The following is a 20,403-nucleotide window of genomic DNA, read 5'->3' as shown; positions in this document are numbered from 1 at the left end:
ATTTGAACTCATGACCTTCCAAAGAGCAGTCGGTGCTCTTCCCCGCTGAGCCATCTCACCAGCCCTGTACTTAGATTTCTGAGGCTTAGTACCAAGTTCAAGGGGTGCATCGGACAAGACCGGTGACATATGGCATATGATAAGGTCTGTGCTGTCCTATCTAGGTGTGCAACCTTGGCTCAACTTCTGCTACTGCTAAATAAAGAACCCTAAGGCTCTAGGACTTTGAGGACAGATTTAACCCCTGCTCTGCCACTCAAGTGACTACAGTCATATGAAGTACGAAAAAAATCATTAGACACCAAACAGCACCAGGCAGTGTGCTTGTAGCAGGGCCAGTGGCTCTAACTCCAAAGTCCACTTCCTCTCTCTGTTATATGCACAAGGCTGGGAGACCTATAGCTATTTAAGTCAGGGAAGTCCTTTCCATTATTTGGACTTCAATCCTTGGAAAATGGGACCGTCATCTCTCTTGTGTTGACCCTGTAAGGTGATGGTGAAATTAACATGAAATCAAGTGGCCAATTAGTACCCTTCGATATTCATGGACATGGTAAATTGGTAATCTTCAGATCTGTCTGATGCTGGAGGCTAGCTGGAGAAAGCTTTGAAAACTTTTGTTGCTGAGGGTCTGGTTCAGTGGCCCTGTGTGGGTTGGAGAGGTGACCCAGTGGTTAGGAGCATGTGCTGCTCTTGCAGAGAACCTGAGTTCAGTTCCCAGCACCCTCATCAGGTGACTCACAACTGCTTGTAACTCCAGCTCCAGGGGAGCCCATGAACCCTACTGGATTCTGAGAGCACCTGCATTGCCAGGTGCATATAACTGCACATGGACATGCACATCCACACATCGTTCAAAATAAAATAAATCGTTAAAAGAAAATCCTAGGTCTCAGGAGGTTCCTGAAGCAGCCCCTGCTTTCAGGTGTGAGGGACAAACACCAAATGCAGAGAGGCCAGGCCTTTGCTTTCTCGTTCCTGCCTCAGCTAAGGTGTTGCCAGCCCTGGCCCTGCCTGTGCTCTCTACTCTGAACTTTTCCATTCTAGCCCTTTGCTGGTATACTTTGGCTTCCTTGCAGCACCTCACAGCCAAGCAACAAGAGAAGGGTGGAGAAGAGTATGGGAGAAAATGACCCAAGCCAGAACAAAAATTCCCTTTAGTTTCCCAGACCAAGTGAATGGGGGTGGAGGCTCTCCATGCCACAGGGTTTGAGTAAACAGCTGAGGTGTCCAGGTAGGGCTCACCCTTCTGTGTTTAGCTACAAAACAGTATGTGTGTGTGTGTTAGGTGAATCCCAGAAGGCATATTTTATACTGATGCTATTTTTCTTTGTATTGTCCTAACTGTGCTGGACACTTCAGGGGTAGTAAAGAGTGTCTAGGAGACGTCTTTATATTTAAGAATCTCATTCATCTCCACCTGAATAGGAGTGTCCCAGAATGGCTGACTCCAAATGAGAGGTTACTGAGTAGCTACTTCCATTGGCTTTAGGCCTACCTAATGATATTAAGGTCTCCTTCTGTTAAATCTGACTTATAAGTTAGCTTCTGCTTCAACCATCTTTAGTACTGGTACTGTCCCATGGGAAAAGTTGTCTGGGATGCTGGTACCAGATCTCAAGCCTCAAATCTGAAAACTCAGGCTTTGAGAACTCCTTGATGCTAGCTTGAACCAACACAGCAAGGAAGGAAGGAAGAAAGGAAGGAAGGGAGGGAGGGAGGGAGGGAGGGAAGGAGAGAGGGAGGAAGGGAGGGAGGGAGGGAGGGAGGAAGGAAGGCAAGCCAGCCTCCAGAAGGGGTGCCATCTGATTCCCAAGATGACCATTTTCTTTATACTGTTCCTGGACATGGGGTTGTTTTCATCTTTCATAGGTAGGACTCAAGGAGCCTCTTGAAGCCCAAACTAGGTATTCAGTATTTGTGGCTAATGGTGAGGAAAGCTGAGTTTGAGTCCTGTGGCTGCCAATCAGTTGTGTGACTTTGGGTGAGCCACCAGGACTTCTGGACTTTATTTTCTTTCTTTAACCCCTCAGGATGTTGGTATATGCAATGGCTTTTTGCAGCTTCTAGGCTTCTGCATGCCGAGCTCAGTCTGACTAGTGTGATGCCACAGTGGAAGGAACAGTGGTGTGATTGTGTTCTGCGACATTTTCCTTTTATTTGTAACTTCCAGTAGGCAGTTGTTGGCTAGAGCCATCTTCTAATCATGGGTACCTCCTCAGTCCAGATTCTAAGCTTCCCCTGAAGGCCAAGGTCCCAAGCTTCTTAAAGTCCTGAAATAAAAGTGAGGAAATGGAGCCATCCCTACTCCATGTTTACTTCATTTTCATGGTCATGTACCTGTCTCCAGTTCGTTATTAATCCTGTCTTATTGTCCCAGTCTTAAGCTTTGAAACATGGGCCTTAGTGACCATTGAATTAATTTGGTTCATTAACTCAAGGAGGGTATTCTGTTGGGGGGGGTCTGAGGCTAGAAAAGAGCTCAGAGCGCCAGGCTGGGCTGCCAATCTTCCCTCCTGTGTATGTACGTTATTGCCTGCCCTTTTTCCTAAACACACCCATCTCTGACACATTCAGTTCCTATTTCACAAATCTTTTAAGTACCCAGCCACCATGCACAGGTGCCTAGAAAGCAGGGAGGGTCCATTGCTTCATCCTGGAGGCCTGAAGCTAAGCCTTCTTCCTTTGGTGTCAGGGGACCCTCAAAATCAAATCTAAGGACTTTTTCATTGACTGCTAGAAGGCAATGATGAGGGAAACAAGACATCAGGAAAAAAAAAAAACGTTTTATTCTTGGCTGCCTTGGCTACTGCAAAAGCAAACTGGTTAACAATCTGGGCAAAGTATAATTCTGTGTTGAGGATTCAGGGAAGCCAGAAGAGTCGATAACATGGGCTGAAGTCAAGGTTTGTATTTGATGCCATTAGAACACAGGTTACACGGTGATACAAAAGTGGCTTTATTATTTTTAAATAAATATTTTAGTATTATAATATAGGTGCTAAGGGTGTACAAAGATGTATCATTGGGGGGATGAGGAGGTAGCTTAGGTGGTAGAACACTTGCCCAGCATGTGCACAAAGTCCAGCACAGCAAAGAATGAGTAAACAAACAGATAGAATGTTGGAAGCTGTTTTTGTGCTGGAGATATGTGAAGAACAGAGGTGCTGGAGGAGGGGAGGGCCAGGCTGAGCATCTGGGCTGTTGAGCATCTAAGTAAGTGTTGATCAGGTGAATGGAGGCTCTCTGCAAGTCAGAATTACCTGCAGAGTTTTCAAACTCCAAAGCCCGGAACATACTCTGACTCATTAAAGAAGAGTCTCTGGGCTTGGAACCCAGAGCTCCATCCTCACAGATTCCAAAATGTAGCTGAAGTGAGACCCACAGGTTTAGGGGTTCATTTGTACCTCTAGTTGCCGATGGAATGAAATGTAAGTGAAGGACTATTACAGGCCTTCGGTTTATTTATTTATTTTAAGATCGGGATTTCTTAGTCACTCCTTTTAGAAGTCCTGAGAACTGCTTTCTGGTTTGTATCTGGGAGGAACAGGAGTTGGGGGGTGGTACCAGAAGGGATGGGAAGACTTTGGAACTGAAGCATCTAAGTCCTTGGGGACATTGTCACAAACTGCCCCTCCCTTACCGCCAGGACCTCCTGCAGAATTCCCCCAATTCCATGTCTGGAGTCTCCAATAACCCCCAGGGGATTGTGGTCCCAGCCTCAGCACTCCAGCAGGGCAACATCGCCATGACAACTGTCAACTCTCAAGTCGTGTCAGGTTGGTGCAGGGTTCTGGGGAGTGTGGGAAACATCTTGGGAGAAGAAGGGGTACCCCTAGGAAATTCTGGGATGAGGGAGTATCCTCTGCTAAGGGAGGGACTACCAGCTTAGTTTCTTGACTGAAGTGTTCTGCACATAGTAAGCACTAAGACCTGACCATGATGGGCTGAAACAAATTTAAGTCAAAATCTCATGGCTTTTCTCCCCCCACCCCCACTTGCCACACATACACACACACACACACACACACACACACACACACACACACACACATTGAAGACTGAGTAAGGCCTTGTCCCTCCTCCTGTTTCCCACCAAGGCCTCTGCTTTTCCTTCTGGACACCATGTCTTACCTCACCCATTCCTCTCCTACAAGGGGAGCAAACAAGCATTCTGCCACTACCCCAAGAGTCTTCCCAAGCAAATGGGGATCCTGCTTGCCTTTTTCTTTTTTTTTTTTACCTTCATGTCAGGGGACCCCAAAACTGGTTGTCTCCTCAGGTGGAGCCTTATATCAACCAGTTACCATGGTAACCTCCCAAGGTCAGGTGGTCACCCAAGCAATCCCCCAGGGAGCCATCCAGATCCAGAATACACAGGTGAGTGTGTGTAGGTGTGTGCGTTTGTGCATGAGTAATGGAGGGCGCCTGTGGTTCTTTACAATCTGTCGGGCACGGCAGCAATGGCTCAGTTAATCCTCACCTCTAAGACACCGCTCTCTGGACAGGAAGCTGGAGCCACAAGGCTTTATCAGCTCTGGGGATTTTGCTGCCTCCAGGGTTTATATCAAAGGACTCTGCATTTCCTGTGCTTGGTCTTCAGCTCCAACTACTCTGCACCTCGGTGATATAGAGGTCAGATCTCTAGAAAGATCTGAAGTAAGACACCTGAGATCTGACAGTAGCTGTGATCTTGCATATGTCTCCTTAGCTCTCTGAGCCTGAGTTCTTATCAAAAAAGAAGGATTAATACCATCACAGCCAACCTACAGGGCTGTGATGAGGATTAACCACAGTGAGGGACAGGAAAGTGCTTTGCAAACTGTAAAGTATCACAGAAATGCTAATAACTACTGGATGGTTTATGGCAAATTCTCCTCTTCGGTACTCTCTGCATGACCTTTTTCTGCTGTTTCCTCTCTCATCCTCCCTTTCCCCTTATCCCCTCACCCCAAGCCTCATCTCCATCTCCATTCTCTGAGGGGGTAGTATGGGGTGAGAGGAAAAGGTGACCTCCCCAGGGCCCCAAGAATAACTTGGGAAAAGAGGGTTGGCAGTGAGAGTGTGCCATTACTATGGCAACAGGTCCCTAGGCACTGGCCTCACAGGCTGCTGATGCTGATTTTTTTCTTCACGTGCCCTGAAGGTTAACCTTGACCTCACCTCCCTCCTGGACAATGAGGATAAGAAGTCCAAGAACAAACGAGGAGTCTTGCCCAAGCATGCCACCAATATAATGCGTTCTTGGCTCTTCCAGCATCTCATGGTGAGTGTGTGTGTGTGTGCATGGGTGTGCATCTGTGCGTGTGTGCATGCTGGGGATGTGGAATCACAGCAAGGGGTGATAAATAGCCCACTGCACAGGTATCACACTCTGCATGCAGAGACTTTGGTCTCAGAAAAAGGCTATGCTAGATCATCAGCTATAGGGCAGATCGGAAGAGACTTAAGTAGGACCTAGAGTCCAAGGTCTTTTGCATACTCTCTGCTACTACTAGCTCAAAAAGTTAGGGGGAAGTTTGGACATGAGAGATGATGGATACCAATATTCTGGAGAGAGTTAAACACTGGGCAAGTATTTAACACTTTTTCCATCCTGGAAGCAAGGTATGTTGGCACGGTCCTCCTGTCACCAGTGCCTTCATGTAGTAGCCTTAAAAGATGAGACTGGAGTGGCCACTGGGCTTCCGGAGTCAGAATTCAGAGCTTCTGGGCTAAATGAAAGATGGCCAGGATTTCTAGCTAGGATGGCTAAATGAGTACACTCAGTAGCCATCCTCTGCAGACCATGGCTGAGCCATACCGGCAGAAGCATCAAGAGCAGCATAGGCAACCTTCTCACCTCCCAGCTCTAACAGAGACATTGAAAAGTTCCTGGAGACCAGATACAATAGCAGGAAGATAGGCTTGAGGACAGGTACATTGGGTGTGGACTATTTGTTCTATAGCCGTGTGATAATTCCAATGGCCTTTATTTCTCAAAGTGGTGAAAGTTGAAAGAGAGGACAAACATACAGAGCTATAAGGTCATCCCTTAAATAGCTGTTAACTGGGCATGGTGGTCTTACACGTCCAAGTACTTGAGGCAGAAAGAGCATGAGTTCAAGGCTGGCCTGGGCAATAGAGCAAGACCCTACCTCAAAACAACAAAAAGAAATTCTTCCCTTTTGACTCTTCTACTACAATGAATGAAGAGCAGAGTTGTATATGGCTTGATTTTGTTGATTTTGCTTTTGAGACAGCATCTTACTGTGATGCCTGGCTGGCCTCAGACTCGTGATCCTCCTGCTAGCCTCAAAATGGTAGATTTGCGTGTGCCACTACACTGAGCTCGGAACAAGTTTTTTTTAAGGTCAAGTCCTGGTCTTTGTGAAATCTAGAGGTGAATGGAATGTGTGAGGCTGATGTGTAATTTTGATTTAAAGTACATGCTGATTTTGCCATCGCCTGACACTGAGAGTAACCTTCCTATAGTGCTTGCTGTAGGTGTGGGTGGACCTACCTATATACATAGTCTTTCCAGCTGTGGTAAATCTCCCAAGAATAGGGACTATGCGTCATTCTTAAAGCCTTTATTCACAGTGTATGACCTCAGGACTTACTGGGTTTTCTAAAAAGTCATCCCATGGTGAACTGTTTAGGAAAATTTGGGTTCTACAAAATTTTGTCTACTTTTTAAAAGGTGTGTGTGTGTGAGAGAGAGAGAGAGAGAGAGGGAGAGAGAGAGAGAGAGAGAGAGAGAGAGAGAGAGAGAGAAGGAATTGATTGCACAGGGGGCAGGATGCAGTTTGTACTGCATGCATATAGAGACCTGAGGTCAATGTCCAGTGCCGCCTTCTATCACTCTTCTTAGTTTTTGAGACACAGTCTCTCACAGAACCTGTAGCTTGCTGTTTCAGCCAGGCTGATTTGCAAGGAAATCTCCAGGGTCCCCCAGTGTCCAACTCCACAATGTTGGGGTTATAAGCAGGGTGTAATGGTACACACCTTTAATCTCAGTATTCAAGGGCAGAGGCAAGTGGAATTCTGTGAGTTCAAAGCCAGCCTGGTTTATGTAGCAAGTCCCAAGCCATCTGGGGCAGCATAGTGAGACTGTCTGAAAAGATACATTCGGTGCTAGAGTTGCAGATAAGCCACCACATCCAGCTTCTTCATGGATGTTATGGATCCAGACTCTGGTCCTCATCCACTTTACCCTTTGCTCCATCTCCTCAACCTTATTTCTTTATTCTTTATTCATATGGTAGATTGTGAGAAGGGTAAGGTTTGAAATGGAAGATAAGGCTTGAGTCTTCATCCAAACAGCTGGACTCTAAATTACCATTGATACTGTCATTGTGGCTTTGAGAACCAGCCCTGGGGCTATAGTTCTTGGGAAATCCCACTCATGGTTCCATATACTGAGCAGGTACTGGCTGTGAGCTTTAGGGAGAAAGGAGAAGGAATGAAGGACAAACAGACATCCAGGCACAGTAAGTGTTCTGTCTCCAGCTCAGTTAGCATAACTAGTTTAGGGACTGGTTAATTTGAAAGGCTAGCTAAAAGAGGAACAGCCACCCAAAAGACATGGTTTATGTTAATTTAAAAGATATACATATACTCATTTGCTAATTTAGGTAGAGAGCCAACATCTTTTTCTTACTAAACTGTATCATTTTACTTGCATAAGCCTTTCTTAGAATAAAACATCTTCAAATTCCAACTTCACGTCAAGTGTAGTAAGAACACTGACTTTGGGAATCTAATCTAGTTAGGGGATCTTTGTGGTTCTTTATTCCAGTCTCTCGTGTGTACCCCACCCAATCAAAATGAGTCAGCATTTTCTCTCTCTTTCTCTGTCTGTCTCTGTCTCTGTATCTCTGTCTCTTTGTCTCTCTGGCTCTCTGTCTTTCTCTGTCTCTCTGTGTGTTTCTCTCTCTGTCTCTCTCTCTGTGTCTGTCTGTCTGTCTGTCTGTCTGTCTGTCTGTCTGTCTGTCTGTCTTTTGAGACAGGGTTTCTCTGTGTAGTCCTGGAACTCACTTTGAAGACCAAGCTGGCTGTAACTTAGAGATCCACCTGCCTCTGCCTCCCAAGCTCTGGGATTAAAGGTGTGTACCACCACCACCTGGCATAAGTCAGTATTTTAAAGCAAATTTGAGTCTTAAATTTTCCAAAGCTTTCTACATAGTTTTCTTAGCAACGATAACTCATTCTTTTTGTGCTATAGATCATTCATTAAGTCATGTGTAGCTGGCATGCACCAGTCAGGGTACAAGCCCAGCTGACTTTCTGATAAGCGGTAAGTGTGGCTGGTGAGGCTTCTAGAAATTGCTCCATTCATCCCCAGTCTGGGTCTGAAGCCAGTGGATGGTTTGCAGGTGATACACAGAACATCCCATAATCTGACACTTTGGCTAGTGTGAGTCTGAGCACTTCTACAAACACAAGATTTTCTTTCCTCTTGCAGATCCATCAGGGAGAAGTTGTGTTTTTCTCTTGCTTCTGTCCCCTGTCACAGGCCTCTTGTTTGCACTGTTCTGTGCCATAAGCAATTGCAGAGGTGCACTGGGGTGATAGAAAGCACCTGAGGTGAAAGGTTAACTCTCAGCCCTTTATCTATAAGGCTGAAGGGAGATGGGGACACTGCCAGCCTTAGCTACTGGTTTCCAGTCCCTGAAGAATGTGGTGACATTTTCTTGCTATTTTGTTTTGACCAAAAGAGGCTAAACTCCAGCTAGAAGCAATAGGTCCACGGGAACCCACGCCATGCAGGAAGCCCCTGAAGAGGGTCCTCCCCACGGAGGAGGGTCCTCCCCATGGAGGAGGGAAAGTCACCCTTCCTCTTCCTTGGCTGTAATACCACCTCTGCTACTTGTGGTATCTGCCAGTCATCCTGAGCTGTCAGGAATTCTACCCACTTCCATTCCTAAAGTTGATGATCCTCTGTGTGCCAGGAGGTCTTGGAGAAGAGCCCAGGCCCCAGCAGGACCCATCATGCCCCACAGCAGCCTGTCTATGCTCAGCACTTTAGCATATCATCTCATTTAACCCACACAAGCACCCCAGCAGATAGGTCCTACTGTCCTGTGTTACCAGTGACAAAACTGAGGCTTAGAGAAGGCTCGGGTGCCACAAGATCACACTGGTAATAAGGCCAAGCAGGAATCGAACCCACAGCAGTGTAACCCTAGGTTCTAATCTCCCACTCATTCGGCTCTTCTGCCTTCACACTGATCTCAGGATGCAGATATGCAATGCTCACACCACAGTCTAGGCAAAGCAAAGCTGAGCCCCTAGCCTTTCTGCCAGAGACCTGTGGGAGAGTTGTGGGGTTTTTATCCACCCAAGCTCAGGTTTTAGACCTTGAAGTGAAGCTGCCTCACATCTACCCATTCCTACCCATCTGTTTCATCAGGCTGGCGTGGCTTGAAGCCAGGACCCAGCTGCGCTGATGTGGCTTGCAGCCAAGGCCCAGTTGTGCTCCACCCACTCCCACCTTCATTCCAGCCACACAGAGACCAGGGCCTTGCTCCAGGTTCTCTTATGAACCCTGGATGTGGTTTAAAAAAATAATCAGAGGGCAAAAGAGGCACCAGGGGCTTCCTCTATATGACTTTTTAAATGGAAACATCACATACCATAAAATTTACCCTTCAAAATATATGATTCCAGAGTGGGATATGTGGCTCAGTTGATAGAGTGCTTGCCTAGCAAGACAGATCCCCAGCATGGTCTATTCTGGGCATCATGGTACATTCATGTAATCCCAGCACCCAGAAAAAGTGGAGACAGGAAGAGCTGAAGTTTTAGGTCAAAGCAAGTTTCAGCTACACAGGTTCAAGAGCAGCCTGGGCTAGAGATAATCTGTCTCCAAAATAAAAACAATAACATAGGTTTTAGTATATTTACACCCTGGCACAATCATCACACCCACCTAATTTCAGATGTTTTCCTTCTTCCAAAAGATATCCCACAGACATTAGCCAACACCTCCAGCCTCTAACAACTTGGACTCTACAGCATACCTCTATGGATCAACCCTTCCAGAAATCTCACTCAAGTAGTTCATAAGATGGTATTTGTGACTGTGTTCTTTTTTAATCCATCATGAGGCAGGAGGCACAGCTCAGTGGTAGTATACTTGCAGAATTAGCATCACATTGTCAAAGTCCATTTATCTTGGACTGACAGTACTCCACCATGTGTCTAGATCACATTGCGTTTAACTCTTCTCAGTTGAGGGACACTTTGGCTGTTTCCATCTTGGACTCTGAGGAACACTGCTCTGAATGCTTATGGATCTAGCAGAGTTTCTGATAGCCTTCTTCAGCTTCCCAGCTATCTTACTGCACCCCAAGAGCCTTTCATGCTAGGCTCAGGGCCTGGAAGAAACCGGCTAAACATGCAGGTATAGTTCCCACTCTATACAGGATTCCTGGCCAAGGAGGGGAATGAAGATGAAAGACAGCCTGCTGCCTCTGCACCTTGATGATGCTGTCAACAACCCCACAGATGTTCTTTGCATTCTCCGCCATCTTTCTGGGCAAAGCTCTGTGTGACGCCTTGAAGGAATTATGTACATGGGGGTCTTGTCACCAGCTCACTGGCAGGACTCACCTGTCCCCTAGATTTAGACATAGTGATGTGTTCTACAGAGAGATTGCAACCTCTTGAGTAGGACATAGCACTTGGTGGCTAGAGGCCCTGGCATGAATTCTTTGATCTCTTTAAGCCTATTTCCTCTGATGAAATGTAAGAATGCAGCATCAACTTGAGTGGCTGTAGTGAGGATAGAACATGATAAGTGTGAGATACTTCAGTTGACACAGGCTCAGCTACTGCTTCAGATGCTTCCAGTATCCTCTGGAGGTCCTTATAATATGACTTGTCTTAAACTGGTCTGAAAAATCAACAAAGTGACATAAGGTTCAATCTTGGGTTTTGCCACTTTCTCTTCTTGCTCTTATTGTCTGAAGTTCCACTGTCCAAATGCCCATTTTTAAATTTCACTGTGAGAAGTAGGTACCTGTGGAAAGGCCATGAGGCCATCAGTCATTCCCAGATTGCCATGGATTAGTTCAAAGTCAAACTTTCTACTCTACTCCCTATTCAGCTAAGATTAGTTGCATGTAAAGAATGCCCATCTCTGGTGGAGAACACTTTGTTAACATGATATCTTAAGAAGTCAACCTAGAGTGGGTTGCCAGAGGAAGATCTAGAAGTTATATTGCATTTCCTAGGCCCTGTCTCTTTTTAATGCCGCAAGGAATGCTTTATTTATATAATCAAAGACATATTCAGGGAATTTGATCTTGAAGACCTAGGAGCCTGGATGTCCTAAATGCAGAATCCTGACTGTGTGATGATATGAGACGGGGATGTATGAGAAATGCTGGGAAGTTGAATGGGAGGCTTCACAAAAGATGAAGTCATCTTTTGTGAAGATGGCTTAGCATGGAAGGTGCCTGCCACCAGGCCTGACAGCCTGAGTTGGGCAACCCCAGAACAAACAGGGTAGAATGAAAGAACCAACTCCCACAGGTTGTCTTCTGACCTCCACATATTCACATACATAGACACATGTTCACACACACAGAGACACATGAACACACACACACACACACATACAGAGAGAGAGAGAAAGAGAGAGAGAGAGAGAGAGAGAGAGAGAGAGAGATATGTTTGTACACACAATTAAAAGAGCATCAGGAAATGAGCTTGGGAGGCAGATAGACCTGAAATGGTCCCACTTGCTCTGTGGCTTTTAACAGGTCAGTCAGCTTCCCTAGGTCTGAGTTCCTCTCCCTAAAGCAGATAGAGCAATGCCCGCTGTTCTAATTTTGTTTCTGCTGCTTTGGTTAAATATCCTGGAAAAAGGCAACTTAGGGGAGAAAGGGATTTATTTCAGCTTATGACTCCAGGTTACAGTTCATCATTATGAAAAAGTGAAGGCAAGAATTTCAAATAGCTAGTCACATCATATCCACAATCAAAAGCAGAGAGAAATGGATGTGGTAGTTTGCTTGCTTGTTAGTTTCCTCCTTTCCAGTACAGTCTGGGACCCCATGCCTAGGGAATGGTACTGCCCATAGTTGTCTGGGGCTTAAGAGTACAACCTTCCCCCCACCCCCAACATGCCCACAGGCCAACCTAATCTAGACAATTCCTCAATTAAGACTCTCTTCCCAGGTGATTCTAGATTGTGTAAAATTGACAAAGCTAACCATATGTTGAAGATGATTGGTGATGCATTCAAAATCACAATGGCTAGCAGCAGAGATGGACTAGCCTGGTTCAGAATACAGGGAATATGGACCCTGCCACTTACTTGCCCCTTATTACTTGCATAACCACAGTTTGTTGTTACACTCTCCCGAGATTTTATTTTTCATATGTAACATGAGAACAAAGCCTAACTCCTAGGTGCTTTGGCAGCACATAGTGAGGACAAAGGGGACATTCTATACACTGCAAGTAGTAAAAGGTAGCCAGCTGTTGTGGGTATCCATCAGGGGTAGTAACTATTGTCAACAGGCGGGATGTGTTCCCATACACTTCTGTATAACTTTATAGGCATTTGCTTGAAAGCATAGAAAGGCCGATGGAGTTCAACAGAGAGACTGTCAGAATCATCAGATCACCCTGCACCCTGAGTGACATGGGAAGGTGATACTGTAGAGCCCAGTGCCCCAGTCTTGTCAGAATAGTAAAGTCATCATTGGGTAACCTGCAAGTGGAGACCAGTCCCCACTTGGCCAATCTGTGTCTCCAAGCCATAGCTGGGGTAAGGCATTTTTGTCTCTACACACCTTCATGGGCTCCAGAGAGAGAGGCTAGGCTCTAGGACTCTCTGGGTTCTAAGCAGTTTGGAGGTGTTTAATTACATGACTTAAGGAGAGGAGCTGGCATTTAGCATGGACTTTAAGGATGGTTTGGATTGAGTGGGGTGTGGATGGTCGTTTTTGGGTGACAATCATCTCTCAAGTGATCATCTTTTAACTGTTGTCTTAACATCTTAATTGTTGTTGACATAGGGACTAAACCCTCCCATCAAAGTGTTCTCATCATGAAATTCTCTTCATCCCTGTTCTGCCCCTGGAGTTTGGTGACCCACATGGTACCTTGGCATGACGAAATGGGAGGCAGAAAGCTGTCTGGCTGTGTTCTTCACTACACCCATCTCTTGATGCCAAGGAGGTTTAGGCCTCAAATTTCTGCTGTAGTGGGAGATTGTTCTCCCACCCACTACTCACTGGACTGAAGAGAAGCTGTCTTCTGACTCCCAAGGGAGGATGGCTGAGTGTTGGAGCATGAGAGGCTCAGGGTACTCCACAGGAGACTAGTGGCTTTCAGAGATGCCCTCTAAAAATGTCATAAGATGTATACATCACAGCATCCCTAAGAAACCTGAGACGCTGGTTAGAAAAAAACACATATGTACACAGGACTTAGAGCAGTCCTCAAGGAAGCAGAAAAGGAAGCCCTTAAGGAAAACGGGGCAAGATATACCTTCACAGAGGGCATGGGGCTCCAGCTCGCTGCCAACAACCAACCTGTAGCCTTTCGAGAACAAAGGCATATGCACCGAGCCAAAGATTTCTCTTTCCCTCTCTAATCTCTTTAACAAACACACACAGAATATGACAGGCACTACCCTAAGTACCCTGAGGCTGGTAGGATGATTTCCTAACTTTACAGGAGAAAAATAATGCCCAAGGTCTAGAGCTTTTGAGAGGCAAGTCCAGGATCCAACCCATGTAGAAAACTATGTTCTTACCCATACTCTTAGGGCCACCTCTGTGACGACCTCTCTAGAGAAGCAGGGTAGCATGATAGACTGTTAAGTATCCCCTCCTGCCTGCCCCTCAAATAGTCAACAGTTACCTCCAGGAAGAATTCCTGGGGGTATGAATCAGAGAATCGCAGCCAATCCTCCTTTGTACCTGCAGACACCTGCTCCCAAACCTCCACATAAATTCATTCAACAAGTACACACCACACACTTAGAGTGGGTCAGGCATTCTCTATGCAGACAGGGAATGAGATCAAGAGAAACACACCACCCTTTTTCTCAAAAAACTGACAATCTATCTCTTTGTGGTGGCAGATAGCAAATCACCCCTATAATGGGAGGCAATCTAGGGAAGCACTTGAGTCTAGAAGAAGGAGACTGGGTGGGCTAAAGATGGACATGAACAGGCAGACATGGAAACAAGCTAAGAAGAACTATTCTTATTACAGTGTGATGAATGTGTTGAAACAGAAACCAGAGGGAGAAGAACAGCTTATAGACTCAAAACAGGAGGTAGGATGTTTTCACAGTGGGAAACTATATAGCAACAAAACCAAATAACTACGACCACTCAGAACTGTGGATGAACAAATAGCATCATTAATATAACGTTCAAAACCCAGACAAGATGTTGCAACATGGCTGTAGTCCCAGCAGCACTCAGGAGTTGGAGGCAGGAGGACCAGAAGTCCAAGGTCATCTTCAGTTATGCAGTGAGTTCATAACCAGGCTAAGCTACAGGAGACCCCATCTCAAAGAAAACAAAACAAACGAATAAGCAAACAAAAAACCTAGGCAAAAGTGAGCCATCATGTTGCAGGGCAGAATATATACAAAATGATCTACAGAAAAGTAAGGAAGTGATTTTCATAAAAATTTTACCTGCAGGAGAGTGGTTGGAAGGAAGCAGATGAAGCTCCCAGGGTGGAAGCAGTCCCTCATCTTTTGATCTGGGGGTGGATGGGTGTGGAGCATTTGCTGTGTGACAGTAGGTGATGCTGTACTGTTTAACTCTCTGTGCCTCTCTTTGTGTTTTCAAAGTGTAGGAGTAAAAAAAGAAAGAAAGAAAGAAAGAGAGAAAGAAAGAAAGAAAGAAAAACATGAATGAGCATTCTAAACATGGCAAGTGTTGCCAGAGGAAGCCCATTGCTAACTGCACTTGCCTCGGTCAAGCAAGGCCTGCTTGTCTTCTTGCATGATTGCTTGCTGCTCTGTCATCTCTGAAATCAGGGTGTATCTGCCATCAATGTCATGTTAGGTGTGGCACCATATGGTCATTTCAAAGCTTTGCCCCTACTGGCTGCCTCCCTTTGGGTCCCAGGCCCTCCTGAGAAGTAGTATTCCCATAGAATGAAGGCTCCAAAGCAAGCCCATGGTTGTCAAGACGGGGAAAGCAAGAAAGGTTTGGTAGGCTACAGAGCAGGTCTGGGAAAAGGGAAGCCCAACTCCCTACTGCATCTGCTGTCAGTATGGGCTCCACTGATACCCACAGGCATTGATGTTCCCCACATCACAGGTCAACCACATGGTGAGATCCACATGGGCTAGGGAGGTAGAAGGGTCACCAACACAGGGTATCTTGAGTAAAAGAAGTTGCCAAAGATAAAAAAACTGGATTAGTTCCTTCTGACCAGATCTCACTCTTCAAACTATTTCACTCTCCTTTGAATCCAAGGAAACAAGAGTTGTAGAGGTATAAAGGGCAGCTGGGAGAGCTGCAGAGTTTTTTTAGGTTAGTTTGCAGAGGGAACCAAAAAGCACCTACTTAACACATATATACTTCAAGTTCCTTGTCTTGGGTGTCCAACTGGAGGAGTCTGGGAGGCCTCTATGCATCTGTAAGGATATAACACTTTTGTTCTGTCAGCCCATTACATCACTCTGAACTCCAAGGAGTGGGTGCCTTTTTTACTTTCATGTCAACCAGAGAAAGCTAAGGACAAAAGACACAGAACAAGCAGCCAAAGCCCAAGAGCCATCAGATAATGGGGCAAGACTCCACCCGCTCCTCAGCGGCTCTTCACCAGCAAGCAGGCTTGCCCAGTTTTAGAAGTCTTCAGACAGGTACTGAAAAGGATCTGGACTTTTCTAGTCAGGGCTATATCTTTTTCAAGGAAGAATCATTCACTTGGAGGGAGCTGCAGCTTGGGCCCTTCCTTTTGGCTTTCAGCAGAGTTCCTCCAGCTGGTGATCACAGGACAGCTTCCAGGGGACAATGCTTATCTCCTAAGATCTCATTTCACTCCCTCTCTTGTCCTTGGCCTCAAGCCTTTCCAGTTGTGCTAAAAGTAGCACTGACTCAATTGTGGTCTGTCCAGGAGCCAGGACTATTTTGATTCTGTCCTCAGGAGTCATGTGGTCTGAGGCGTGTACAAGTTGGACTGCTCCCTGGGACTCCACTGTGGTGCCAGGAATGTTCTGACCCACACACCTGTTTCCTAAGCTGGGCTAAGTGTTTCTACTCATCCACAGCCTCCACCCTGTGCCTCCTGAGGTGGTATTCTGGGACAGAGAGATGGTGGGACCTGTTAGTAGGGGTACTCATAGGAGATCTAAAGTCCCATCCATCACAGAACAATCAATGAGTATTGGGCCATACTCATTCTTCAAGAAGCTGGAAATATGTCGATCTGTGTTTAAGATACTCAATCCTTCAGTGCCAGAAGCAGAGCCTCCTTAGAGACAGGAAACATCATTCTTCCATAGTAGGCTAGAAGACTTCCCTCTCTGGGGCCGTAATGGGAAGAGACACTCATCTGACTAAGTCATGGTATAAGGCTCCTGCTTTAAAGTCTTCTATCTCCTCTACTGGAGTAGTACAGTTATTCTTCAAAGCCCAGTTGAGGCCCTACCTCCCTAGGAATTCTCCCCAACCAAATCAACCCACTCTTCTCCTATGACCCAAAGAGCCTTGGTACAGACTACCTATAGTAGAGGTGCCCCCTCCCCCCAGTTTTCAGCTGTGAACTCCTAACTTTCAGGTGTCTCTGACTTCCAGCACTCAGGAAGCAGCAGACATCCAGACTGTGTAAGCTGCTGACCCAACTCTGCTCAAGAGCCAACCTCATCCACATGTCCTTCTTGTGGTGTCTGTTGACTTGTATACTCATACACCATCATTGGACATGAACACTATTCCTATGGCTGGTCTGGGCACTATTGAGTTGAGATAACTTCTTATGAGCCAGAGTTCCTGCCTAAGAGCAGCCCATAGTTTCCTGCTGGCTAGTGATGTCCCTCCCTGTATGGTGAGCGCAACACACTTACTCAGAGGCCTTCTTGATCACTTTGGCCTAAGGGGGCTGAAAAGGCCTCTCTGAGGATTTGTACTGTGACAAAGTTTCAGCAGCACTCAGAAATGTCTGCGGTGGGAAGATGAGGGAAGAGACATCAGTAGTAGGACAATAATGGAGGACATGGGGACTAAAAGGCTGTCATGTTGTATGGTCAACTTGCATACCTGTAAGTTCTACATCATGCACACTGAACTAAGTATAGATTGAAAATACTTGAAAAAATTGCACTAGGCATGTATAGATTCTTTTGCTTAACATTGTTTCCCTAAGTAATATGGTGTAATGTCTATTTCCACATGGTTATCTGAAGTATTGTCAGTAATCCAGAGATGATATTTGGCACCAAGGAGAACATCACCATCATATACCCTTTTCCTCTGAGCTTCCATAGTGCTCAGTGCCCAGTTCTGTGTAGGGTGTATAGGCTGTATGGAAATACTGTGCCACATTATGGAATGAGACTGGGTCATCCATAGATATTTCTGTCTATGATGGGTTTTGAGCCAATCCTCCATAAGTAACAGGGGAAGATTCTGGCAGCCATAGATAAGGGAGGCTTAGCTCCTTCCTGTGACCCTTGTGAAGTAGGATGGGAACATCGTCAGGGTCCCTGCCTGTCCACCCTTTCATGACCTGACATTTTCCCTTGTGGCCTCCCTCTGCTCCCTTCAATTAGCATGAAATTGGCTCTAGTAACACTGGTGTGCATCCCTTCTTGTTAGACTCTTAATATTTCATGAATCACAGGGTCAGATGCCCTGGTGTGGTGGTCAGGGTCAGAGGTGTGAATTAAAACAACATATGATCCTGATTGCTTTAGTCAAGAGACGTGGAGGCCAGCTGAAGAGGCTGCTTTCCTTTGTCACTGCTAACGCCAAGCACTTCCAAGGCTGCAACACTCCAACAGCTTCCTCCGTGAGCTTTTAAACATCTTGCCCAAGTCACCCTATCCTCCCAGTACAAACTCTTTGCAAGTATTTAATCACTACACAACTTAATAATATCTCATTAAATGCCATGCCTGCGGTCTCACAGCTAGTCACAACAGAGCTAGCCCCAATCTCTGGGACTTTAGAGAGATTCCAAGCATTTCTTGTCTACTAGCAACAGGAGCAGAAAGAAAGATCCTGGTCTGAGAATGCTAGTTGGCTTGGTCTTCTACACCCGAGACCTCCAGGTCTCTGCTGCTTCTGGGATGGAGCTGTGGTCTCTTTAGATTCTCACAATGTCTACTGGATGTCAGACACTTGTGCCAGAGTCTCAGAAAGCCCCAGAATTACATTAACTCAGTGTTGTCTGGCTCCACACCTTCTTCCTTAGGCTCTCCCTTTCTTTTGTTTTTGATCTATGTTAGGTTCTCAGTTTGTCTGATTTTTTGCTCTGGGGGAGATTATTGTTTTTAGAGTCTCTTGTAGGCCACACTAATCACCCTGCTCTCACCTCTGAAGTGTTGTGATTATAAGCAGGAGCCACCACATCCAATCAGACTTTCCCTTTCTTTAATGTCACTCAGCTCAGCCATCTTCCTGTGACTCTGGCCAACTGCATATTCCCTTCCACTATATTTCTACGGTGCTCAGTGCCGAAACCTCAGCATGTCCAACTTCACCTTTGTTTTCCTCCATCAGTAAGGTCATTTGTGTGTAAAGATGGTGCAGACACATTCTTACGTGTGCACTGTGAACTCGTGAAGTGTGGTTGAAGAGTGGGAGTAAACATGTAATCAAGGCTGGATCAGACTATGCAAGAGCGCAGGAGATATCTGTGCCCTCCGCAAGGGAATGCTGAGCCACAGTCTGAAGAACTGAGTTGGCAGGACCATCTGAGTGTCAGTGGCGTTCCTATAACTCACTCTGTAGACCAGGCTGGCCTCAAACTCAGCGATGCATTTGTCTCTGCCTCCCAAGTACTAGCGTTAAAAGTGTGCATCGCTACTGCCTGGCCCACCTCACAATCTTAATACGTTTGGTTAAATGAAGTTAAATGTATGGAAGCATTTCAAAGGGTTAAAAGATCCTATGGCAGTAGTGTACTGCTGTATATATCTTGTCTCTCCAAATGCCTAGTATACATCTGGACACACAGTGGATATGAATAACAATTAATTTAGATTGTATTAATTCACCCCCCCCCTTCCCCATGTACTGCCTCTGGAGGCTTTGGAGACCGTTGTTGATCCTAGCTCTGAGAATGCCTTCCTTCCTGCAGGATAAAGTGAGAGTCAGAGGAAAGTGCCTTCCAATCAATACTGAAATAACTGTAAAAGCCACCCTGGTCCCCATTGTGTGGCACTGTGCTAGGAGAGCCGAAGGCACATGGGAGCCTCTGTGTACACTCCAGGCGTATTGTCCTCAAGAGCAAACATTACCCTTTTCCTGGTTCCAGCTCCCAACCCCTGAGCTGTGTCTATGAGTTGGGTATGAACACCGGGACTATCTGCCCCCCACCCCCGGCGTGTGCCCACACCTCCTCATTAGCTGTTCTCTCCTTTCAGCACCCCTACCCCACTGAAGACGAGAAGAGGCAGATTGCAGCCCAGACAAACCTCACCCTTCTGCAAGTAAACAACTGGTGAGTTAGCATCGCCTGCCCAAAGGCTCTCAGAACCAGGAGCACATGCTTGGCAAGGGAACGCGGAGCAGGGAGAGGAGATAGAGTGCCCAGACCTACCTCAGCCTCACCTCCACTGCCAGGCCAGTCCTCTTTCCTTGTGGGCCAGATAGAGGAGCAGAGTGACCTGGCCTGGGCTTCAACTACAGCTTCACAGTGCCCTCTGCTGGGAAATTGGGTCAAGCACATCCATGGAAACCTCATGAGTTGAGGAGAAAACAAAAAACAAAAAACCACACTGTCTGAGAATCTGGGCTCACCAAGCCCAGTAGAGACAGACCAGGGGGGTCTTGCATCAATACCAGAGGCACAGCCAGCAGCAGTAGTTATCTGGTCTACCCAACTCTATGTGTGCTGAAATCAAAACATTTTACAAAGTAAGCTGGGAAGGAGGAGGGAGAGATGCCTTCCTGGGCCCACAGGGGTGGCGTTGTCTTTGTCTGCTTCTGGCAGGGCAGATGGAAGGTATTAGACCCTAAGGCTAGGCCCTGTTATAAGTCCAGAAGTTGGTGACTGTGCCCACAGCCCTTCCCTTCTCTGTTCAGTTCTGGTGGATCTTGAGTAGGAATTTCTTTCTTCTTTTTCTTTTTCTTTTTTTTCTTCTTCTTCTTCTTCTTCTTTTTCTTCTTCTTCTTCTTCTTCTTCTTCTTCTTCTTCTTCTTCTTCTTCTTCTTCTTCTTCTTCTTCTTCTCCTTCTCCTTCTCCTTCTCCTTCTCCTTCTCCTTC

General features: G+C 46.1%; 1 protein-coding gene across 8 annotated transcripts in view; it reads left to right on the top strand.

Moving 5' to 3' along the window:
- The window catches only part of Pknox2 (PBX/knotted 1 homeobox 2), a 268,744-nt gene that overhangs the window by 243,434 nt on the left and 4,907 nt on the right, over positions 1–20,403 (top strand). For all 8 annotated transcript variants that reach the window (XM_031345929.1, XM_031345922.1, XM_031345928.1 and 5 more), the window contains 4 exons: positions 3,650–3,779; positions 4,283–4,380; positions 5,147–5,266; positions 19,562–19,638. In XM_031345929.1, the coding sequence (XP_031201789.1) occupies positions 3,650–3,779; positions 4,283–4,380; positions 5,147–5,266; positions 19,562–19,638 (425 nt within the window). The remainder of the gene's footprint in view (positions 1–3,649; positions 3,780–4,282; positions 4,381–5,146; positions 5,267–19,561; positions 19,639–20,403) is intronic.

Source organism: Mastomys coucha, unplaced genomic scaffold, assembly GCF_008632895.1.
Source record: "Mastomys coucha isolate ucsf_1 unplaced genomic scaffold, UCSF_Mcou_1 pScaffold23, whole genome shotgun sequence".
Lineage (NCBI taxonomy): Eukaryota > Metazoa > Chordata > Mammalia > Rodentia > Muridae > Mastomys > Mastomys coucha.
This window is presented reverse-complemented; position numbering and strand designations above follow the sequence as displayed.